The 23,480-nt window shown below is 44.1% G+C and overlaps 1 protein-coding gene across 1 annotated transcript in view; it reads left to right on the top strand.

Moving 5' to 3' along the window:
* The window catches only part of LOC137413153 (death-associated protein kinase 3-like), a 90,288-nt gene extending 67,125 nt beyond the window's left edge, over positions 1–23,163 (top strand). The window contains exons 4-9 of the mRNA XM_068098548.2: positions 4,688–4,829; positions 6,451–6,638; positions 11,910–12,059; positions 20,748–20,862; positions 21,049–21,091; positions 22,345–23,163. Of these exons, the coding sequence (XP_067954649.1) occupies positions 4,688–4,829; positions 6,451–6,638; positions 11,910–12,059; positions 20,748–20,862; positions 21,049–21,091; positions 22,345–22,373 (667 nt within the window). The 3' untranslated portion in view covers positions 22,374–23,163. The remainder of the gene's footprint in view (positions 1–4,687; positions 4,830–6,450; positions 6,639–11,909; positions 12,060–20,747; positions 20,863–21,048; positions 21,092–22,344) is intronic.
* The last annotated feature ends 317 nt before the right edge of the window (positions 23,164–23,480 follow it).

The following is a 23,480-nucleotide window of genomic DNA, read 5'->3' as shown; positions in this document are numbered from 1 at the left end:
CTGGTAAGCAGGAAGGTAAAGATGAAAGATATTCTGAAGAGGATATTGCATGCAGACGATCTCTGGATGTTGAGGTGGAGAGTGGGCAGGAGATGCATCAAGGTCTGGGGAAGTGCAAGGAGGCATTTGAGAAACGGGCTGAAAATGAGCATGGAGAAGACGGAAGAGATGTGAGTAGGGCAGGAGAGAAAATAAATTAATATAATGTTAGAGCGGAAGGAGATCAGACAGGGAAATAGGTTTGAGTATCTGGGGTGAACAGTGACCGGGGGTGGTAAGTCGGAGGCAGAGGTGCGGATGAGGATTCAGGTGGATGGGAATGCATAGAGGAGGATGGAGGGAGTAATGGCAGATATAACTAGAACGGCACTCAGTAGAGCGCATACCTCCCTCCGCCTGGTGAACATTTTGCGTTTTGTATCCCACTGAAAGGCCGGATCTGGATTCGGACCTGAACCAAAATATAATCTGCTTGTTCTCGTCACTGAACCAACTCGTCCACCAAGTTTATTCATAACTCGGCCATAACTTTTTTCAATATCATGTTATGTAATCGCTTTTTACCCGATCTCTCAATGGTGAAGAATCACCTAAAAATTAAATAATTCTCGTATCCGAATCCATATTCAGAACTTCACCAAAATCGAAACGATCAGTACTTGTTACACACACAACCTGTCCACCAAGTTTCGTCCAAATCCATCCATAACTTTTTGAGATATCCTGCTATATGTCGGTTTTGGCACTTTCACCCAATGGTGAAGAATCCCTTGAAGAATTAAATAATTCTCATATCTGAATCGATATTCAGATATTCACCGGAATCGAATCGAATCGTCCTTGTCACACACCCAACCTGTCCACCAAGTTTCCTCCAAATCTGTCCACAACTTTTTGAGATATCCTGATATACATCGATTTTGGCCCTATCTCCCAATGGTGAAGAATCACTTTTAAAATTCTCGTAGCCGGATCCGAATCTTCACCAAAATCATTCACGGATCACTTTTGGGCCTTGTGGTTGTAGAGATATCCTGGACGAACCGCGAGACGAAGTTTAGTTTCCAAAAAATCGATTCGTATGTACGTAGGACACGTATTTCAGAATCACGTGATGACGTCATGACGTAAACGGATCACATTTGGGCCTTGTGGTTGTAGAGATATCCTTAAATACTGTAGAGATATACTGTTGAAATCATTTCGTCCTTGTCACATACGCTACATCTCTGCCAAATTTCGTCCGAATCCGTTCACAACTTTGAGTTATTTTGTTCACAAACGGACAGACAGGCAGTGGTGAAAACATAACCTCCATCCACCTTTGGTGGCGGAGGTGAAGATATCAAGGAAATTGAAAGGAAATGTTTTGATGCCGTGTGTAATGCTGGCCTGTTTTTTGGTCTGGAATGGTGGCACTGACAGAGAGACAACAACAGACGCTGCAAGTCTGAGAGAATGTCGAAGAGAGTGGATAGTTGTGAAGGAGGAACGTATGAGGAAAATAGGAAGACCACGGTTGAGATGGGAGGATTGTGTGTATCGGGATATTAGTAAGGTGGGTGTGGTTGGAGGGTGGATCGAGTTGGCTGAGGACACAGGGAAGTGGAGAAGTATCGCGGTCAAGGCAGAGCAGAAGCTTGGTGCCATCAAACCTCACCCCTTATAAAGGAGCCAGGAGGAGAAGAAGAGGCCGATTACTGTACCTTACAGTGTTCAGGTTAACATTAAATACACCATCAACTCCCTTCGGGTGAAACTTACAAATTCCAAAGTCACCTCCACTCTTTTATTATTTTTTTGTATACAAGATCGAGGCTCGTGAAAGAGCTAACATCAATCACAAAAAAAAAAATCGCACGTACAAAACATACAATAAAGGGAGCGGTAGACAAGATGGGGAGAGAGAGGGAAGCACACAAACACAACATTTGAGAGCAGGGACATCGGGAGATTTGTGGGAGGGAGAGGGTTTGCGGGGAGGAGGCGTGGGAAGGGGGGGGGGGGGGGGAGAAGTATAAAACACAAGGACACTGCAAGGACTTCCAGGAAAAAAGTTGGTATTTCAAAAAAGTGGATCTGGGGTGAAATTACCCGGGGTGGAAAATATCAAGGTTTTGGATGGGGGAAGATAAGAGATGGTGGTGAACAGCTGTTTTAAAGACCAGGAGGGAGGAGTGGGATTGAAGGGAGTGGGGGAGTTTGTTCCAGAGGCGGGAGAAAAGAGGAATGAAGGAGTGAAGGTGAATCGAGAGTCTTGATTTTGACAGTTTAACCATAAGAGGGTTGCAGGCAGATCTTGTGCGACCTGGAGGAATATTTGCGGGACAGAGCCCAGAGAGAGGGGGGGGGGGGCAAGGCCAGAGAGGAGTCGGTAGAAGACGGAAAGACCACCAACCTGCATGCGGTGAGTGAGTGAGAGGCCCTTGGGGTTAGCTTCATCACGGGAGATTCCAATGATTCTGAATGCTTTGGTTTCAACAGCGTGAAGACGAGCTAGGTGTGAGGCAGGAGCACCAGCCCAGAGGGGAGAGCAGTATTCCATTGAGCTGCGGATGAAAGCCTTGTATGTGGTGAGGAGCTCAGGTGTGCCAAGGAAGGACTTCGCACGACGGAGGATGCCCAGTCGGCGACTGGCTTTGGAGGCCAGCTTGGAAATGTGGTTTTCCCAGGAAAGATCATGGCAGATAGTGAGACCCAAAAGCTTGAGTGACAGAACTTCTTGGAGAGGATTATTCAGAAAGTAGATGGGTGGGTTGTCCAGTCGGTCTTTTCGGAGAGACATCGTAAGAGTGTGAGATTTGTCAGGATTGAAAGACATGTTCCACTTGTTTGCCCAGTCTGTGATTTTGTCCAGGTCTGCAGAGAATGAGGAGGCTGCAGACTGCCGATCTGAGGGATGAGGAATGGAGCAGCAGATAGTGGAGTCATCAGCCAAGAGATAGAGAGGATTTTCAAGAGAGTCAGAGAGATCATTGATGAAGACCAGAAAAAGCACAGGGCACAGAACACTGCCTTGGGGAACTCCAGCCTGAACAGGAAGAGGTGATGAGAGAAACCCATTCAGGGCCACACGTTGACTACGACTAGAGAGGAAGTCCGCCAGCCATACGTGGAGATTTCCATGGATACCAACAGAGGAGAGTTTGGTGAGCAGAGCGGGGTGCCAGACCGTATGGAAGGCACGTGATATGTCAAGGGAGACAGCTCTAATTTCCTGTTTGGCATTGAGGACCTCCATCCATTGTTGAGAAAGCAGAAGCAGCATGTCCAGAGTAGAGTGACCAGGTCTGAATCCAAATTGATGATCAGAGATCAAGCCATTGGAGAAGAGGAAAGATTTCATATCTGAAGCAATGATGGATTCCATGACTTTGCTGATAATTGGGAGAAGGCTGATTGGTCTGTAGTTGCTGGGATCTGTTTTTGCACCTTTTTAAAGCAAAGCGGTGATGTTGGCAGATTTCCAAGCAGATGGCAGATGACCTTGAGCAAAAGAGAGGGTGAAGAGAACAGAGAGAGGGAGTGAAAGAGCAGAAGAACAAGATTTTAGGACCTGTGGGCTGATGCCGTCAGGTCCAGTTGCAGAATCAGAGTCGAGGGTTGACAGAAACTTTTCCACCTTGTCAGGAGGAAAGGACACAGAGTCCAGGAGCAGCTGGGTACGACTGGGTACGGTGGGTACAGAGAGGGATGGGTTTGGGACACAAGATTTAGAGGCAAACACAGAGTTGAGGCATTCAGCTTTTTCACGTGCGTAGTCAGCCGTGTGGTCGTTTGAGGTGAGGGAGGGGATGGAGGGCGAACAAACACCAGAAACAGATTTGACCAGACGCCACCAGGATTTGGAAGAGGGAGACAGATAAGAGAGTTCTGTCCTGAGAACGGAGAGATATTGTTTCCTGGCTCTCCTGAGGGTGGACACACACTTGTTTCGGGCTTTGTGAAAGGAAATGAGATTTCCTTCTGTTGGATTTGCTTTCCAGGAGACGAAAGCAAGTTGTTTCTGGGCAATAGCCTCACCACAAGATTCCGTGTACCATGGACGGGAGGAAGGGTATGACAACTGAAGACGAGATGGGATAAATCTGTGCATGAGAGAGAGCAATTTACTTTGGAAGAATTCCCAGGATAAGTTGATGTCAGAGGCGGTAGAGATGGGAGACCAGTCCAGATGATTGATGGCTGCTTGAAGACCGTGCCAGTTGGCCTGAGTGAAATGCCAGACTCGTCGACGCTGAAGAGGCTCTCTGAGAATGGTCAGAGAGATGTCCACTTTAACAAACACATGATCAGATGAGCCGATTGGAGCAGAAGAAGAGCAGCAGACATTTTCAGGGAAGTTAGTCATAACCAAGTCCAGAAGGGAAGATGCTCCGTTGACTGAGATCCGGGTCAGGAAATTGACAGATTGTGTCAGTCCCAGTAAGTCACAGAAGTCCTTTGCTGAAGAGCCATGGCTGGTGAGAGAGGTACCCACACCCAGCCAACTGGCATCGTGACAATTGAAATCACCACATATGAGGAAGAGAGAGTTGGGATGGGTAGATAGAGGGTGACTTAAAGTCTGGTTTTACCTTGCTCATGTGAAGGAACATATTACAGAAAGAGAGTTTACTGTATTGTTGGGAATATGCTAAAGTGAAAGAGTGTGATGTTAAGTATGATGAGTGTTGTGGTCTGATAGATTACAGGGCTGTTCACTCCTTGAGTGGTTGGTGAGTGGCAAGGAGCGGGTTACTGAACGGATATGTGCTGGATACCTGAGACAGCTCTGCAGTGCCCTGAAACACCTGCATGCTGCCTCAATAATGCATCTGGATCTCAAGGTAAGCCCAAGTCTGAACACCACAAAAGATTTGTATGATCGGAATTTGTTTGCTTGTGAAAATTAGGTAATGTGCTGTTTTCTCAGAGGGATCAACCAGGTAGGATTCCAATGCATTGTCCTTGTCAAAGAAAACAATTGAGACTATCACAGAAGTTGTGGTGTTTAGGGAATTCACCCTCTTCCGCCTGTGCTGTTGGAGTCGACTGGACTCTCATCCACCAGATGTGCAGAGCCATCTGCCATTTAACCCTGGTAAGGGGGGCTGACAGGTACTACACCTTGCCCACAGGTGACCTGGGATTATGCAAGGCAGGGGCATCCATCTCCCTGAGGTATCAGAAGACACCCGCATACCAGAAAGAAAATAATGTTCTTGAGTGGCCCTGTCAAAGTCCTGACTTTAACCCAATTTAACATTTATGGCGAGACCTGAAGATTGCAGGCCATCGACGATCCTCATCAAAGTTGCCAGAACTAGAGCAATTTTCACGTGAAGAGCGGAAACTATTTCACCATCTCACTGTATAAAGCAGGTAGAGGCCTACCAAAAAGGCTCGTAGTAGTCATTGCTGCAAAAGGTGATTCCACCAAGTACTGACCTAAGGGGCTGAATACTTTTTCAATCAGTGAATTTTGATTTGTACTTGATTTTTGCAGGTATTCCTGACATGTGACCTCCTTCAACTATAACAGTGTTTAGTTTGATCTCTTCAGTTATGAATAAAAAAGTTATTAGAAAAATTGTTTCTACATAATTCGTAATTCATCTAAATGAGGCATTATTGGTAAGGGGTGAATACTTTTGTAGGCCACTGCAAAGTGCCGAATATAACTAGCATTTTGAAGCGTGAGGAGGTGGAAGTGAAGAATACAGGAAAAGGAAAAAGGATTTCTCCACAAACATCACAGCAATACCATCTAGGCCGAACTTTTAAGGTCGCCAATGCAAAAGTATTATTGTCAATTGGTGTGGACGTGACAATGTTTATTATAAACTAGCCGAAACCCGTGGAACATCCACGGAAGGGAGGATGTGGTGTATGGATAGAGTGTACCATTATGGATGGCATAGGGGATTTTCTTTTCCGAGTAAGAGTTAGGAAGAAAGATGAGAATGAAGAGTGCGTATATGAACAACGATCGCCGACACCGGCACAAATGCATGCTCTGGATTGTCCACTCAGTGGACGGCTTGCTGTCGCCTTCGCCTGTCCAATCAGCGGACGGCTTGTTTCGCCTTCGCCTAGCAGACGCCAATACGATGGCGTCGTAAGATGGCGTCGTATCGGCAGTTAATCGGATGCTTTTGGGCCCCAACGTCGGCTAATTCAGATTTTTCGAGTATGGCTGTCGGTGATAAACAAAGAGCGCGGTTCGTAGATCGTAAATCTATTCGTGCCGTGGGCATCGGGTCCCTGGGTGCGGCGTAAAAGGGATAACAAAGTCGAGTCCTTACGCTATTATTATATAGATGTTACATTCATAGGTTTCACCTGTTTTGATGCTTTTGTCTTTTTCTTATCACCATTAATGCCCGATAAACATGAGGAACAACTGAAGTGAAAAACTCTGACTCGTCATATGGGCCAGAGCTCTTTCCCGGCCTCTGGCGTGAACAGCCGGAGAGCCTGCAGTTGGCGTGCAGTGGTGAGCTGAAACTGACGGGGTTTGCGGTGGCACGGCGTTGTGGCGAGGAGCCGTCTTTGCTTCGTGGAGATGCAGAGTTTAGTGCTCCAGAGCAGCTTGGTTCAGAAGCTGCAACAATCAACACGGATATGTGGCCAGTGGGTCTGCTGGCGATAGTTGTGTACGTATATACAGTATATTCATTAAAATGTAGTATTTATTACTCCCGCCAGGGACCAATGCATTCGATCGTGTCCGTCCGTGTGTGTGTGTGTGTTCGTGTGATTGTGAACAAGATATCTGGAAAAGTTCTGAACGGATTTGGATGAAAGTTGGTGGGATGATTGCCCTTGGGATAAGGAAGAATTCATTAGTTTTTCGTGAAGCTCAGGATATTATTCCGGATCCAGGAAGTTTTTGAAGGATTGTTTACCATTGGAAGATAGGGCTCATTTTTTTTTTAACATTATCTTCTATATATTCTATATTTAACATTGTGATATGAAAATAGTTTTCATATTTGTTGTAAATGTAGTTTAAACTCGTGGTTATGCGTTAGAGCGGTGTATTTTTTTTAGCAGCGTCGTCTTCAATGTTCATTTTTTTCTTTCTAATAAAGATATATTCTGTCATTTTAAAACCACCAAAGTGTGTATTCGGTTTCCCCGTTCCATAAAATGTATCGTTTGATACGTATAATGCTTTAAAACTGTTTTTTTTTTTTTTTAAACCTCAGAAGAGATCAACGTTTACCTCAGCGAATATCAATCGCGGTGTCAGTATTTGAAGAACTTATAAACTATAAAGACTTAGGTGAGTTATAAGTGTGACAAACATGTGCACGGGATTCTTCCCAGAAGAATGAGTGGTCGCATTGGCTTGTACGACTTAAAATGAGCGAGTTTTGTTTTGACGTTTGGGCCAGTTTTACATGTTGTATCCCTAAGGAATGAAACGAACGTTTTTCCTGGCTTACAATTTTATTTGAAGTCACACATGCCTCAAAATACACTCACTTATGGAGAATTGAACGCTGAATCCGAAAATGTAAGTGAAATTGCCTTGTTTTTTTTTTAACATTATCTTCTATATATTCTAAATGTATATATCTGTGCAGTGTCTGTCTTGTGTTGTCACTGAACTACTCCATCAAACTTTTGTGAAATCGTACTATTCCAACTTGACCCACGGCGGGAGTATGCGCTGTACTGAGTGGCGTTCTAGTTACTCCCGCTAGGGAGTAATGCATTCGCTCGTGTCCGTCCGTGTGTGTGTATGTGTGTTCGTGAACAAGATATCTGGAAAAGTTCTGAACGGATTTGGATGAAAGTTGGTGGGATGATTGCCCTTGGGATAAGGAAGAATTGATTAGTTTTTGGCGAAGCTCAGGATATTATTCCGGATCCAGGAATTTTTTGGGGATTTTTTTTTTCTATTTTACTGCATTAAAGCTTTTATTCTTATTCTTAAATGATGTTTTTCTCCTCTAATTCCGAGATATATCAAAATAAATTCTCTGACAGTTAGGGCTTACTTTCTTTTTCATTTATTGTTTTGGGGAGAGGGGATGTTAAACAAAACGTATTATTCCAATTAAACCCACGGCGGGAGTATGCGCTCTACTGAGTGCCGTTCTAGTTTGGTTATTATCTTTACCTCCGCCACAAAAGGAGGATGGAGGTTATGTTTTCACCCCTGTCTGTCTGTTTTTGTCTGTCTGTGAACAAGATATCTCAAAAAGTTATGGACAGATTCGGACGAGATTTGGCAGAGATGTAGCGTATGTGAGAGGACGAAATGATTAGATTTTGGTGAAGATTCGGATCCCGCTAGTAGAATTTTTTAAGTGATTCTTCACCATTGGGAGATGGGGCCAAAAACTATATATAGCAGGATATCTCAAAAAGTTGTGGAGGGATTTTGACGAGACTTGGTAGACTGGTTGTGTGTGTGACAAGGACAAATAGATTCGATTTTGGTGAAGATCTGAATATGGATTCGGATACGAGAATTATTTAATTTTCAAGTGATTCTTCAGCATTGAGAGATCGGGTGAAAAAGCAATATATAACATGATATTTTAAAAGTTGTGGATGACTAACGACTAAACTTGGTGGATGAGTTGTTTTGGTGACAAGAACAAGCTGATTAGATTTTGGTTCAGGTCCGAATCCAGATCCGGCCTATCAGTGGATACAAAACATAAACATTTCACCAGGCGGAGGTGTGCTCTCTACTGAGTGCCGTTCTAGTTTATATGCTGTTTTTGGTAGAACTGTTCTTCATATTGTTGTTTCTATCCTGCTATTTCTTATTTTTCTTTCGTTTTCTCCCATATTTACTTGGGAATTCACCACAATGCTGGTAAGATCATCCTCTACCATCTTCTCCTGTTAATCACTCGTTTGTCTTCCAATCCCACGACTTCTAAATCTCTCACCGTATCCTCCCATCTGCTTTTAGGCCTTCCTCTGCTTCTTCCTGGCAGTCCCATCGCCATCACTGGCCTCACCACTTCTCTTCTTTCTCTTCTCTTCTCTCTCTCTCCCTCTCTCTCCCTCTCTTCTTCTCTCTCTATCCCCTCATCAGATGACCAAATCAACTTAATCTCTTCTCGGATAATTTATTTGATGCTTCCACAAGCTTCAATGACCCCCCCTGACATACTGGTTCCTAAACTTGTCCTTTCATGTCAATCCACACATCCGTCTCAGCATCCGGATTACATTTACCTCCAGTTTGTGTTCTTCTTTGACGTTTCCCAAGTTTCCACATTGTATAACAAAGCCGGTCTCACAACTTCCTTTCAGTTTCAGCAGTACTTTAATATCACACAGGACTCCACTGCACTTCCTCCAATTATTCCAACGAGAACTAATCCGTTGATTACTTTTCATTCCACTATTTCCATCTTATGCCACCAGTGACCACAGATACTTGAAGCTGCCCACTTTCTCCAGATCTTCACCCATAATATTTGTATTTCCAGGCTGATCCTCTTCCCTCAGCTCAAACTGATAATCCATATGTTGAGTCTTTGGGCTCATATTCATACCCCTATCTTCCAGCACTTTTCTCCATTTCCCGATACCGAGTCATATTCACATCATCTCTACCACACAGCTCAATGACATCTGCACACAACATTGACCATGGCATTTCTGGTCACACTTAGAACATCCATGACAATCAGGAAGAGGAAGGGACTTAGTGCCGATCCTCGGTGCAATCCAACTTTAACTTCAAAACTCTCACTCTCTCCCAAACTGCTTCTTACTCTTATCGGACACTCCTTACATGTTCTGTAATTGTCGTACATACTTCTCAGAGGCTCCACAAATTCTAGCACATCTCCAGACTTCCTCCCGAGGCACCCGATCGTCCTGGTATTTCTCCATCACTTGTCTCAAAACAATAATGGCATCCGTGGTGCTTCTTCCAGGCATTAATCCGAATTGACCTCCATGGATTTCCACTATTTTTCTTATCCTCTGATCTATAACTCCCTCTCCCATATCTTAAAGATGGTTTGTCACCTCTCCCATATCGCTGCCTCACTTTGATTTCATCCTTTCACAAGAGTTACACCATCTGCATCCTTAATTGTCTGGACATCTCCCATATCGTTTGTTAATCTATCTCGAGTCACTGCTATTCCGAAGATGTCTTTTGTCCCTCTTTAATATCAATACTTTCATACATTTATTCCATGGCCTGAGATCTTTCTCTACCAATCATTTTCTTCACATTCCTTTTTTGGACTGTTCTTTATCTTCTTCAAGACCTGACTGTTTCCACCTCTTTAACACTGCCTTATTTTCTCTAACTGCACTTTCCGTGTTTTCATTCCACCACCAAGTTTCTTTTCCAGCATTCCCCCTCCCTGAGGATCTTCTACACACTTCTTCACCAGTTTTCCTAATCCTATCTGCCGCAAGGTTCCACAAGTCTTCTATGATGTCTGTCAGAACCTCTTCGATTTCACTTAGCCACCATCTCTCCATCTACTCTCGAAATTTCTCCTTCAGTTCCAGATCTTTGAGCTTCCACCACTTAATGTTCTGCCTACCTCTTGTCTTCTGCTTTATGAGTGTGTTGGGTGGTGAGTGTCTCTTTTGGGAAGACTTAGCAATTCTTTGCTAAGTCCTTTACCCGATACCGATAATCCTTCCTTTACATAACTGTTTTTCTACCACCAACTGTTGTAGGTTATAAGGTGGTCCGACGTTTTTGATATCAAGTGTTGAGTATCAGCAGCTGGTACGGCACAGTGGACTCCAAGATCTTGGCTCCTTCTTTCATTTACTCCTCCATGACCATGTCCCCCATGGATATTCTCGTATCCCACTCTTTCTCTTCCCACATATCCATTTAGGTCACCTGCCACCACTAATCTGTCACTACTTGGTACTGCTTTTATGACATTGTCCGTCTGTTCTGAGAATTCTTCTTTCTACTCAGGTCCACACCCAATCTGTGGTGCATAACAATTGACTATGTTCCACATTTCACCTCCGATTTCTAAATTTACTTTAATGATTCTGTCACTAATTACATCCACTTCCAGCACCTTGGTCACCTTTTCACCTCTCCTAACGTTCTTCTTTGGCCAAGCTCATCCACTTGATGGTAGCCCATTCCTTCTTTTCTCACAGGGTTTGAGTGGGGACTTCACGCGTCACTTACACTTACTAGCATGGGTGCCATTCCCATTCATATCAACCATCACTTGGATTCGGTGGGTGCTTGTACAGCCGGATACCTTTCCTGCTGCTAACCCTCCCAATGTATCCAGGTTTCGGACGGGTGCTGATAAAGACTACCTTGCCTGCACAAGTGTCTGGGTTGATTACATTGACCAGATAACCAGATTACATTGCAATAGCAGACAAAGATATAGAATCTGAACTAGAGCAAAAGTACCAACCATTGCCAGCTCCCATTAGTTTTCATGGTGACCTTATTGCTAGAGCATGTCATGAGAGCAATATAACTTTGCAAGACATCACCCTAAGATCACTCCACAAAGTCAATTAGATGAAGCCAATTGACCAGGTCAACAATAACCTAACGGACAATACCATACGTATTTGCCTGGGACCAGAAAGTTCTGAAAATGGTGTCCTTGGAACCCAAGTTAATTTTTGTATTCAGTCATTGCACCGTCACCAGTTTGTGCTTCTAATCACTCAGTTATTTGAGCCGTTGATTGGCTCCCTACAGCGGGAGCGTGGCATCAACTGATGGAGAGTAGATTTGCGGTGGCCATCTTATGGTGTCATGGCTTTGCCCACCAATGCACGTGAACCTTCTTGATACCTTTAGCCACATTGTATTCATAAAGTTGTACACCTAAAATGGAAGCAAAAATAATTGCTTCAAATTGAAAAAAATTATTGTTAGTTTATATTATCTTTGTTTATATTGTGTTTCTTTCTGTGGCTGTGTGCAGATTAAGTGGAGTGTCTCCATTCTGGGCAAGTACTAAGGAAGAAATGGTGCAAAAGGTGATATCTGCCACCTGGGTCTTTCCTGACAGTTTCAGCAGCATCTCAAAAGGAGCCAAAGACTTCATCTCCAAACTCGTCAAAAAATCTGCTGAGTATGTTCAAGAGAAAGTGTTGTGGAGAACAAAGGGAACCTGGATACAACTGGTTTGTCTGTAGAGAAATGAGAAGGATATCACAAGGGGAGTAGAAAAAGCACCTAAATACCCATGTGGTGACATGTCAGGGGAGGGGCGAGAATAGGGGTGGGGTGGAGTACAACAAGTTGATAAAGAAATACATGGCAGGAATATAGAAGCAGAGTAAGAATTGGAGGTCTGTGTCTGTAATACCTACAGAAAAAATGTACAATAGTTATGTCTCTCGGGACAGTGTGTCATGAACCTTCTCAAAGTCCGCAGACCCTAATACCTAATATCCCCCCCCCCCCCAACCCCTTGCATCTGCAACATATTCCCCAACAACTATCTCGGTGTAAATATCCCATCCATCGTCCCCCGCTGCACTTTCTAAACCCCTGTTGTTATTCGCCAATCTCGTACTCAACCCATTTCCTTATCCTCAAAAACAGAATCCTCTCCAGTGACTTCATACAATATCTTACAAGCATGATGCATCAGTACCTCCCCAGATGTTGTACGTCTTCCTTCTTCCACATTAGAACAATTATACCAGTCCGCCACTCCTCCGGAATCTTACCCTCTCTCATACACACAATGAACAGCCTCTTCGGCCAACTGACTCCACCTCCTTCTACTGCAATTATCATGTCCACAAGTATTTAATCAATGCTAGGCACCCTCCTCCTCTTCACCTTTAATGGTGTCTGCACCTCCTCTTCGGTAATCTCCACTACTTCCACATTCCCTTCTACATAGCTCGGACGCTCCCGCTTGCCGTTGCTTCCTCTCCACTTCAACAGCTCCTTGAAATAGCCTTCCCATACCTTCATAACCTCTCCACTCTCCCTCACTAATTACCCATCTCCATCCTTGATCACCATTCTCACTTCACATTCTTAATGCCCCCATCCCTGCCTTGTCCAATTTATAAATCATCATCCCCCCAACATCCTCGTCTCAATTGCTGAGCACATTCGTTTCCACATCTTTCTTCACCTTATTCACGTTATGCTTTGCTGGTTTCTTCTTCTTTCTGCACAAGTGCAGCAAACCTGCATCCGGTTGTCCTCCTCTATCCTTTATTTTCTCTCTCCTCTTCCACACCTCCTTCTTACCGACCGCCTTCGCTACTTCCTCCATCTACCATACCTGGTTTCTCTTCCTTGACTTCATACAATTTCCTGATGTTCTTCCACACAAAACTTCTGCAATTCCCCTAAATGCCTCTTTGGGATTAAGGGGGCAAAGTATGGAAAGAGCAGGGAGGTGGTAGAAGACAGAGAGACCACCGAACTTGTCTGCGATGGGAAAGTGATATTGGCCCATAGACTCAGCTTCAGAGTGGTAGATTCCAGTGATCCTGAAGGCCTTTGTTTTCATGGAATCAAGCTGAGCAAGGTGTGAGACAGGGGCACCAGCCCAGATTGGAGAGCAGTACTCTATAAAGCTGCGGATGAAGGCCTTATATGTGTGTAGGAGTTCGGGTGTGCCAAGGAATAACTTTGTTATTCCCTAAAAAAAAAAAAATTATCCCCAAAAAAATAGCGTTTCATAATTTTTGAAAGGCCGTACATTGGGTTTAAGCAATCCGTGACCCTGTGACAGTTCAGCTCGTTCTGATATAACCGTGGCGGAGTATAATTTGGATGGCAGGTGTCGAGTTAATTATTTAATAGCGCATTAAATGTGTTTCCCAATCGCGCTTTTCATCTTTTACGGGTGCTTTAAATGCGCGTTTCCCAATCGGCCAGTTACCGGATTTTGCAGCAGGTTGTGACCAGTGCGGTCATTCTTGTTCTGAATCTGTCTCCTGATGAAAATCCTATCCAATGTTCCCCTTCCTTAGATGAATCCATACTTCAGGCTTCACAAGCCTGATGTCTACAATCCTCTCTTGTATCTTCATAGCATGATCCATCAATTTCATCCCTCTGTAGTTTCGAAAGTCTAAAATGTGCCTTTTCTTTTGAAAATCGATATTATTAGGATCCTGTCCAATCATCTGGTATTTTCTCCTCACTCCAAGGTTTCCTCACCAACTCCACCGTCCGCTTAACTCAATCAGTTCCCACCGTCTTCACGAACTCACCTGCAACTTCAATGATCCAAAGAGTTTTCCTCAATCCATTTTCTCAAGTGCTTTTCTAATGTCCTCTTTTTGAACCTCCCTCAGTTTTCCTTGCCTCCATCAGGGTCTATCTCTCTCATTTTCCACATTCAGTATTCTTTCAAAGCACTCTTTCCATCCCCTTTTAATTTCCACCTCTCCATGGAGTATCTGTCCAGCATCATTTTTTACTGCACACATTTTTTTACAGCCTGGTGTTGGCTTAGTGGTTAGGGTGCCCGCTTGGGATCCTAGGATCTTGGGTTTCAAATCCCGGTCGATCACCCAATTAATGCCGGGGGGGGGGGCTTACTCAGCCTGTCATCCTTCCGAGGTCCACAGATTGAGTACCAGTTTACTGGTAATTCCCTGTGTGTCGCAAGAGGCGACCAACAAGGTTGGTGGCAGGAAGGGCATCCAGCCATAAAACATTGCTTCAAAAAGGGGACCATGGTGCCCGAAAAAGGCCAAACCCTGCTCTATGGGTAAAAATGGCCTCTAAAGATGGTTCCTACACTCCCCCCAAGTCCTGCGTTTTATTCCGCTATGCTTTTGATATTCTGTAGATAATATTCTCACCCTCTGGTGTTTCCAAATCACCATACCGTTCTTATGCTGCTTCCCCTCTTGCCTTCCCTACTGTTTTCTTCGCCTCACCATTTATAGTCTTAGATCGCTCTCTCGCTTGGTCTTCTCCTGGAGTTTTCCATTCTTTATATGCCATCTTTTTAAATCACATCTTGTCTGACCTCATTCCACCACCATGTCTACATTTATTTGGGTTTTCCTCCCTTCATTCTCCCCATTGTCTTCTCAGCCACAATGACGAGGGTTTCTTTCATATTCCTTCGACTTCTCCATCCTCGTTTAACTCACTCTGCTTTCTCTGGACTTCCTCTTTGAAGAGGACCAGAATTGCATGCCCCTTACTAACAGCCGATGTTGGCTCACTCCTGCTTCGCCCAATACAACCTTGCAATTCATAACCTGATTCTTGGCTCTCAGTCTTACCAAGATGTAATCAATCTAGCTATACTATTAATATTTCCATGTTTATAGGTCAACAGATGTTCCTCCTACTTTAAGAACCCTGTATTCACAGAAAATAGCTCAATGCTCTGGGCAATCACAAGAATCCTCTCCCCATCTTCATTTATCCTGCCATATCCATTTCTTCCATGTTCCAATTTATATCCACACACGTCTTGTCCTACATGACCATTTAAGTCTGCACCAATTATAACCTTCTCTCCAGCTGGTACCCGCCTGATTAGGTCTTCTAACTGATCTCTGAATGCCTCTTTATCCTAGTTTGAACACCCAGATTGTGGCGCGTATGCTGGGATTATATTCACCGATCCATTCTCCGACCACCAACTTCAATAGCGTCAACTTATCACAAATTATTTTAACTCACTCGCCCTGCACTGCACTCTCTCCACCTCACCCCCAGGAATACCTCTGGCTACGGCTTCCCCTTCGCTCCCACCTCTTGTTCATATGTGTGTTGTACCGTCCACCAAACAGTGATGACTCAATCTACATCTCGCTGTCTGATGATATGGACCAACTTCTATCTACTCATCCCAACTCTCTCTTCCTCATATGTGGTGATTTCAACTGTCATCATGCCAGTTGGCTGGGTGTGGGTACCTCTCTCACCAGCCATGGCTCCTCAGCAAAGGACTTCTGCGACTCACTGGGACTGACACAATCTGTCAATTTCCCGACCCGGATCTCAGTCAACGGAACATCTTCTCTTCTGGACTTGGTTATGACTAACTTCCCTGAAAATGTCTGCTGCTCTTCTTCTGCTCCGATCGGATCATCTGATCATGTCCTTGTTAAAGTGGACATCTCTCTGACCATCCTCAGGGAGCCTGCTCAGCGTCGACGAGTCTGGCATTTCACTCAGGCCAACTGGCACGGTCTTCAAGCAGCCATCAATCATCTGGACTGGTCTCCCATCTCTACCACCTCTGACATCAACTCATCCTGGGAATTCTTCCAAAGTAAATTGCTCTCTCTCATGCACAGATTTATCCCATCTCGTCTTCAGTTGTCATACCCTTCCTCCCGTCCATGGTACACGGAATCTTGTGGTGAGGCTGTTGCCCAGAAACAACTTGCCTTCGTCTCCTGGAAAGCAAATCCAACGGAAGGAAATTTCATTTCCTTTCACAAAGCCCGAAACAAGTGTGTGTCCACCCTCAGGAGAGCCAGGAAACAATATCTCTCCGTTCTCAAGACCGAACTCTCTTATCTGTCTCCCTCTTCCAAATCCTGGTGGCGTCTGGTCAAATCCGTTTCTGGTGTTTGTTCCCCCTCCATCCCCTCCCTTACCTCAAACGGCTACACAGCTGACTCCGCACGTGAAAAAGCTGAATGCCTCAACTCTGTGTTTGCCTCTAAATCTTGTGTCCCAAACCCATCCCTCTCTGTACCCACCATACCCAGTCATACCCTGCTGCTCCTGGACTCCGTGTCCTTTCCTCCTGACAAGGTGGAAAAGTTTCTGTCAACCCTCGACTCTGATTCTGCAACTGGACCCGACGGCATCAGCCCACGGGTCCTAAAATCCTGCTCTGCTGCTCTGTCTCACCCTCTCTCTGTTCTCTTCACCCTCTCTTTTGCTCAAGGTCAACTGTCATCTGCTTGGAAATCAGCCAACATCACCGCTTTGCACAAAAAAGGTGCAAAAACAGATCCTAGCAACTACAGACCAATCAGCCTTCTCCCAATTTATCAGCAAAGTCATGGAATCCACCATTGCTTCGGATATGAAATCTTTCCTCTTCTCCAATGGCTTGATCTCTGATCATCAATTTGGTTTCAGACCAGGTCACTCTACTCTGGACATGCTGCTTCTGCTGTCTCAACAATGGATGGAGGTCCTCAATGCCAAACAGGAAATTAGAGCTGTCTCCCTCGACATATCACGTGCCTTCGACACGGTCTGGCACCCCGCTCTGCTCACCAAACTCTCCTCCTTTGGTATCCATGGAAATCTCCACGCATGGCTGGCGGACTTCCTCTCTAGTCGTCGTCAATGTGTGGCCCTGAATGGGTTTCTCTCATCTCCTCTTCCTGTTCAGGCTGGAGTTCCCCAAGGCAGTGTTCTGGGCCCCGTGCTTTTTCTGGTCTTCATCAATGATCTCTCTGACTCTCTCGAAAATCCTCTCTATCTCTTTGCTGATGACTCCACTCTCTGCCGCTCCATTCCTCTTCCCTCAGATCGGCAGTCTGCTGCCTCCTCACTCTCTGAAGACCTGGACAAAATCACAGACTGGTCAAACAAGTGGAACATGTCTTTCAATCCTGACAAATCTCACACTCTTACTATGTCTCTCCGAAAAGATCGACTGGACAACCCTCCCATCTACTTTCTCAACAATCCTCTCCAAGAAGTTCTGTCACTCAAGATTTTGGGTCTCACTATCTGCCATGATCTTTCTTGGGAAAACCACATTTCCAAGCTGGCCTCCAAAGCCAGTCGCCGACTGGGCATCCTCCGTCGTGCGAAGTCCTTCCTCGGCACACCTGAGCTCCTCACCACATACAAGGCTTTCATCCGCAGCTCAATGGAATACTGTTCTCCCCTATGGGCCGGTGCTCCTGCCTCACACCGAGCTCGGCTTCACGCTGTTGAAACCAAAGCTTTCAGAATTATTGGAATCTCCCGCGATGAAGCTATCTCTGAGGGCCTTTCACTCACTCACCGCAGGCAGGTAGGTGGTCTTTCTGTCTTCTACCGACTCCTCTCCAGCCTTGCACCCCCAGCTCTCTCTGTGCTCTGTCCCCCAAATATTCCTACAAGTCGCACAAGATCTGCCAGCAACCCTCTGATGGTTAAACTGCCGAAATCTCGGCTCTCTGCTCACCTTCACTCTTTCATTCCTCTTTTCTCCCGCCTCTGGAACAAACTCCCTCACTCCCTTCAATCCCACTCCTCCCTCCAGGTCTTTAAAACAGCTGTTCACCACCATCTCTTATCTTCCCCCATCCAAAACCTTGATCTTTTCTACCCCCGCTAATTCACCCCAGATCCACCTTGTTTGAAATTCCAACTTCTTTCCTGGAAGTCCTGGCAGTGTCCATATGTTTTATACCTCTCCCACCGCCCCCTTCCCACGCCCCCCCCCCCCCCAAGCCCTCGCCCTCTCTCAGATCTCTCGATGTCTCCATGTCTCTCGGTCACTGCTCTCAAATGTTGTGTTTGTGTCCTTCCCCCTCTCTCCCCATCTTGTCTACCGCTCCCTATGTTATATGTTTTATGTGTCGGTTTGTCTTTCTGTGTGATTAATGTTCGCTCTTTCACGAGCCTCGACCTTGTATAAAAAAAAAAAAAAAAAAAAAAAAATTCCAGTACTTTCCCTTTCCACTCCTGCTTTAATATGATTCCTGTTGACTCCATTTGTGTTTCTCTGTTTTCCAAAGAAATACAACTTATAGCCTTCTCCAAGTTCTTTTCTGCACTTCCCAGTCCATTTTATATGTATAATTCCCAGTACAGTATATCAACTACTCTTCTCCTCATGGTATCCCCCAACTCTCTCCCCTTGTCTGTCATTGTAAACATTCAATGTTCAATATCCCCCAACTCTCTCCCCTTGTCTGTCATTGTAAACATTCAATGTTCAAACTCTGATGCTCTCGTTTTTCACCACATGCCTCTTTAGCCATGGATTCTGCAGTACCCCATTCCCACTTCTCCCAACAGCTGAGGGTGGCTTGCCGCATAGCTTGAAGGGGGTGCCCTGGCCCTTCCAAAACCAATAGATCCAAGATTCATGTTGGCATTGGACGTTTCCCCGTTCGGACGCCAGTCCTGCCCCGAACCGGTCCAACTGGATGAGTGTTTTTAGGAGACATCATCTCCTTACTGGATTTCGATTGTCCCCCAAGGGGAGCTCTTTCGTCCTTTGTCGTGTGGTGTTTTTAGTCCAGGCAGCGTGTCACAGTTACCCTCCCCACTGGCAAGCCATTGAGGGGAGTCGGCTTAGTCTCCGACAACCCGATCATACGGCAGGTAGCACTGGGTTACATGTTACGACAGGCAGTCCAAAGACCGATCTGACACATTCATGGACTGACAGGACCCAAAAATAAGCCCCCCCCCCCCCCCAAGGCCGGCTGATGCCCACTTGGTGGCTAAAAACAGGTGATAAACCTATTGGGGGCAAAAACTAAAAACAGATCGATGAATACTGGTGCCACGATAAATCTACTCATTTATTACCCTCGCCAGTGGAGAGGGTATTGCATTTGAGTCCGTTTGTTTGTCCGCACAGAATAAATATGATTTTCTCTGCAACCGTTGGTCCGATTGACAGGAAATTTTCAACATAGGTGCAACTCCACCTGTGTAATTTTTTAAATAATAACTATGACGTCAAAGGTCACGTAGTTCGGCCGCCATCTTGGAAAATCGAAAAACTTTGCACCTCTATATCTCCGAAAGTGCTGAATAGAAAAAATTGAGACATGGCTCATTGTAAAGAACTCTCCATGGGGAATAAAATATGTTAATGATGATGTCATAGGTACCTCCATTATGACGTCCTAATTCGACAAGTACAAAACTTCATCCTATCAAGATGAAATTTCTTGAGCGCCATTTAGGCATAAACTGGTGGAGAAAAAAAATAATGATGACGTCATCGATCACTTGGTTCGGCCGCCATCTTGGAAAACCGAAAAACTTTGCACCTCTATATCTCCGAAAGCATTGAATAGAAAAAATTGAGACATGGCTCATTGTAAAGAACTCTCCATGGGAAATAGGATATGTTAATGATGATGTCATAGGTGCCTTCATTATGACGTCATAAATCGACAAGTACAAAACTTCATCCAATCAAGATGAAATTTCTTGAGCATGATCTAGGAATAAATTAGTTTAGAAAAAAAAAGATGACGTCATCGGTCACGTGGTTCGGCCGCCATATTTGTTTTAACACAAAAGCCTTAAAAACCACTGAAAATACATCCTGGTGAGGATTTGCAATCTCTGAATGCTCTTTCTTGTTTACTTTTGCAGTCTCAACAGCATTGCACTATGATTTGTTGTGGGTTTTTTTCCAAGTTGCACTATTATGTAAGAATACACGAAGCTGAGATCTAGCTGTACATTTTTGAAGTGCTTTCATGCTTAAAACTGGGTGGAAATGCTGTGTTAAAATGCAAGAACGTACGTACCCACATGATGGTTAGACACTCATAAAGACAATTTGGCGATGTCAACACAACGATAAAACAATTACCTACTGACTCACAAAAGCACCTTCTCTATGGTGCAGATGAGTGCTTGAAAATCCTTACACATTGATATGCATTCAAAGAAACATTTTGTCTGCAGGAACTTCGAGAAACTCCCTTAGGCCTAAGAACAGTAATTATTGAAGCAGAAACAATTTCCAGCAAGGATGTGAAACTAAATTTCTTTTTCATATTAGGCAACTTCTAGTTAAACAAGCAAAATGAATGAATGACCTGAGGTCTACTATGAAACATTGGAGGAATTATTGCTTTTTGGATGGGTATTTTGATTTCAGGACAAGGATGAGTGCAGCACTGTGTCTGGATCATGCTTGGCTGGATGGAACAGCTGCAGAGAAACCTCTCTCCATGGCTACTCTCAAAGAATTCTGGGGAAGGTACAAATCAGAGGTACAAGTTGAACTGTTGTTCGTGCATCCTTCCAATTTTAAGCATGAGGATTCTACTTGATCATACAACTCAACAGTGCACACACTATGTAGAAAATAAATTGACAAATTCAGCTTACATTTTGCAAATGAAAACAATGAAAGGCTCAACCTAAAGTCAGGTTATGTGTCCATTTTTGTGTTGCAGAAACCGGCTAGCTATGTGCACCGCTTTCCAAAGTCAGAAAAAGGTGTGTTTTGCTTCGTGTGAGAACATTTATCATTCTCAAAGATATCCGTGCGTGTTGTATATAATGGCAGGTGTGTGTATGAGTAATGGCCACTTATCCCACAGATCTGTTTCTCATTCTCTCCATTTGTTATTGTTACTTTAGTATCATTCCCCGTGGTTTTGTGTCATCCTGGGGGCCAACCCACAGTCCCAAGGGACCTAGGGTGTTACAAACTTGGACCGATCAGGCCAGGTGAGTCGTGACCTGCCCAAGCCTTCAGGAGGAGAGGTCGCTAAACAGTGCGACTTAGTGAGTTCTCATGTTGGCCTGAGCTTCATATCACGTTATGAAGGAGGAGTGCCTCAGTACGGAGAAGCTGAAGAGTTTGTGAGCAGTGCTTTGGTGATGACGATGCCCAGGAGCCTGGAGTGGCGGAGTCACCAAACTATAAAGTTGATGGTTCTAGCGGCACATGGAAGCCTGTAGTCCAGCAGTCAGACCATTCTTTTGGGTGAAGTATGCATTAGCATCCGCACAAAGTTTCTTTGCTGCTTCATGACCTTTTGACCCCACAGACAGAGATTCCGCAGGTGCCATCCTGGGACGCTTGAGCATTATTATATATATATATTTTTTTTTTACAAAACCATTAATATGCAAATTAGCTATTACCAATATAGAAATTACTAATTTAGCTTATTACTAAGTTCTTAACCAAACTTCGCAGAAAAGGTCTTTATTCCCACATTTTCAATGTTTACGATTCTTATGAAACAATTAAATCCTTCTTCATTTTACCCTATGAATGTGCAAATTTAATGATGTCATTCATAGAAATAGATAGTGTATTCTCAATGATTCAATACAAATGTTTCCTTTGTTGCAAACTGATGCTACATGTTACTTCAAGCCATGCGGAGGACCAACAGGCAAAGCACTGATCACTGTCGAACGGGATCGCATCCGCAGCATCACTAGCGCAGCAAAATCAAGGCAGGGTGGTCTAGTTGTGGATCTAGAGAGGCGTTCAGAAAGTGACGACCAGGTTACCATTAGATGTCACATGAACTGTGTTTCTTCGTACACTTCAAACAGTCACACACAAAGACTAATGGAATGATCAGGTGAAGCATCCTGTAAACGAACGGTGGTGGGCCGAAACACCTAAATTTTATTTCAATAAATATTGACTGTTTGGTTGGGAATTATGTATAATGGGCATTATTGATGTATAATGTATAATGTATAATGGACCCTCCCTCCTCCCATAGCAAAGCAATCAGAAGATGAGAAGAAATAATGCTCTGAAGACTGAAATATCAACCTGCTGCCATTGGAAAGCATCGTACACACTCTCACACAATACATTACTCTCACACACAAAATACAAAACAGCGATTTTTCTTCATTAGCATATTAAACATTTTGATGATTCTTTGTAACTATCTGTTGTAGAATAGGTTGTTTAGTGACTACAAGCAGGCTGGACTGATAGAATAGCATGCTCGGATGCATAAATAATGGTTTCAGTAAAAGCATTGCTCTTTGTTTGGGTATTAGGCTTGGACTACAAACTTTATCAAAGGTGTGGATTTGAGGAGTGACGTAAAATGGAAATCTGGTCAAACTTTGCCATTTTTTTTTTTTTCAATCATCTGTAACATGCAATCATTTGCATTTCTGGTTCCAAATGTTCCGTCAGATTTTCTTCCACATGGTCTCTGTCTGACATGATGGTGCAGAGGTAACACGCGTAACATTGAGGCATCTACGCTGGCTTTGATGCTAGATCCAGCTACTCATTGTACAGGGTGAGTCAAAAGTCCAGAAACATAGGAAGGCTAGGAAACTTCAGTTCCACAATAAAACTCATAGAAAAAGTTCGGAAAAGAGTTCCGCTCCAAAACATTAATGTCAGTTCAAACCGATCATCCACCGGTCGATTCAGGGTTCAGTCACTGCAAGAGAAAAAAAATGTAACATTAGTCCTGTTTCCAGACTTTTGACTCACTCTGTATATTACTCTGCCATGTACTAGTATGAAGTGTGGTTCAAGTTCATGAATTAAAGCTTCCCATTCTGCTCTTTCATTCATAATGCTCTGAAAATTGATGTACAATCATTTCCACTTATGTTTTTGTTTTGATCTCGTGTTTTTGGATGCCTTTGTTTTGATCTTAGGCCTCCTACTAGTCTGTTCATTAGTGTCTGTATCTGATTATCCAATAGAAAAAACGAGTCCGTAAAATTTGTAACTTCACGTGCAGGACGTAACCAATCAAAAGAAGAAATACCATTCAACAGGTTGTACATATTAGCAACGGTACCCGCCCGACAGGCGAGGCTTCAATTGGGAGGCCCAAATGAAAAGGCAAAATATCAGAAAATTTTTATTTTAAACAATTTA

Source organism: Myxine glutinosa, chromosome 7 (genome assembly GCF_964187855.1).
Source record: "Myxine glutinosa chromosome 7, kmMyxGlut1.1, whole genome shotgun sequence".
NCBI classification, from domain to species: Eukaryota; Metazoa; Chordata; class Myxini; order Myxiniformes; family Myxinidae; genus Myxine; species Myxine glutinosa.
This window is presented reverse-complemented; position numbering and strand designations above follow the sequence as displayed.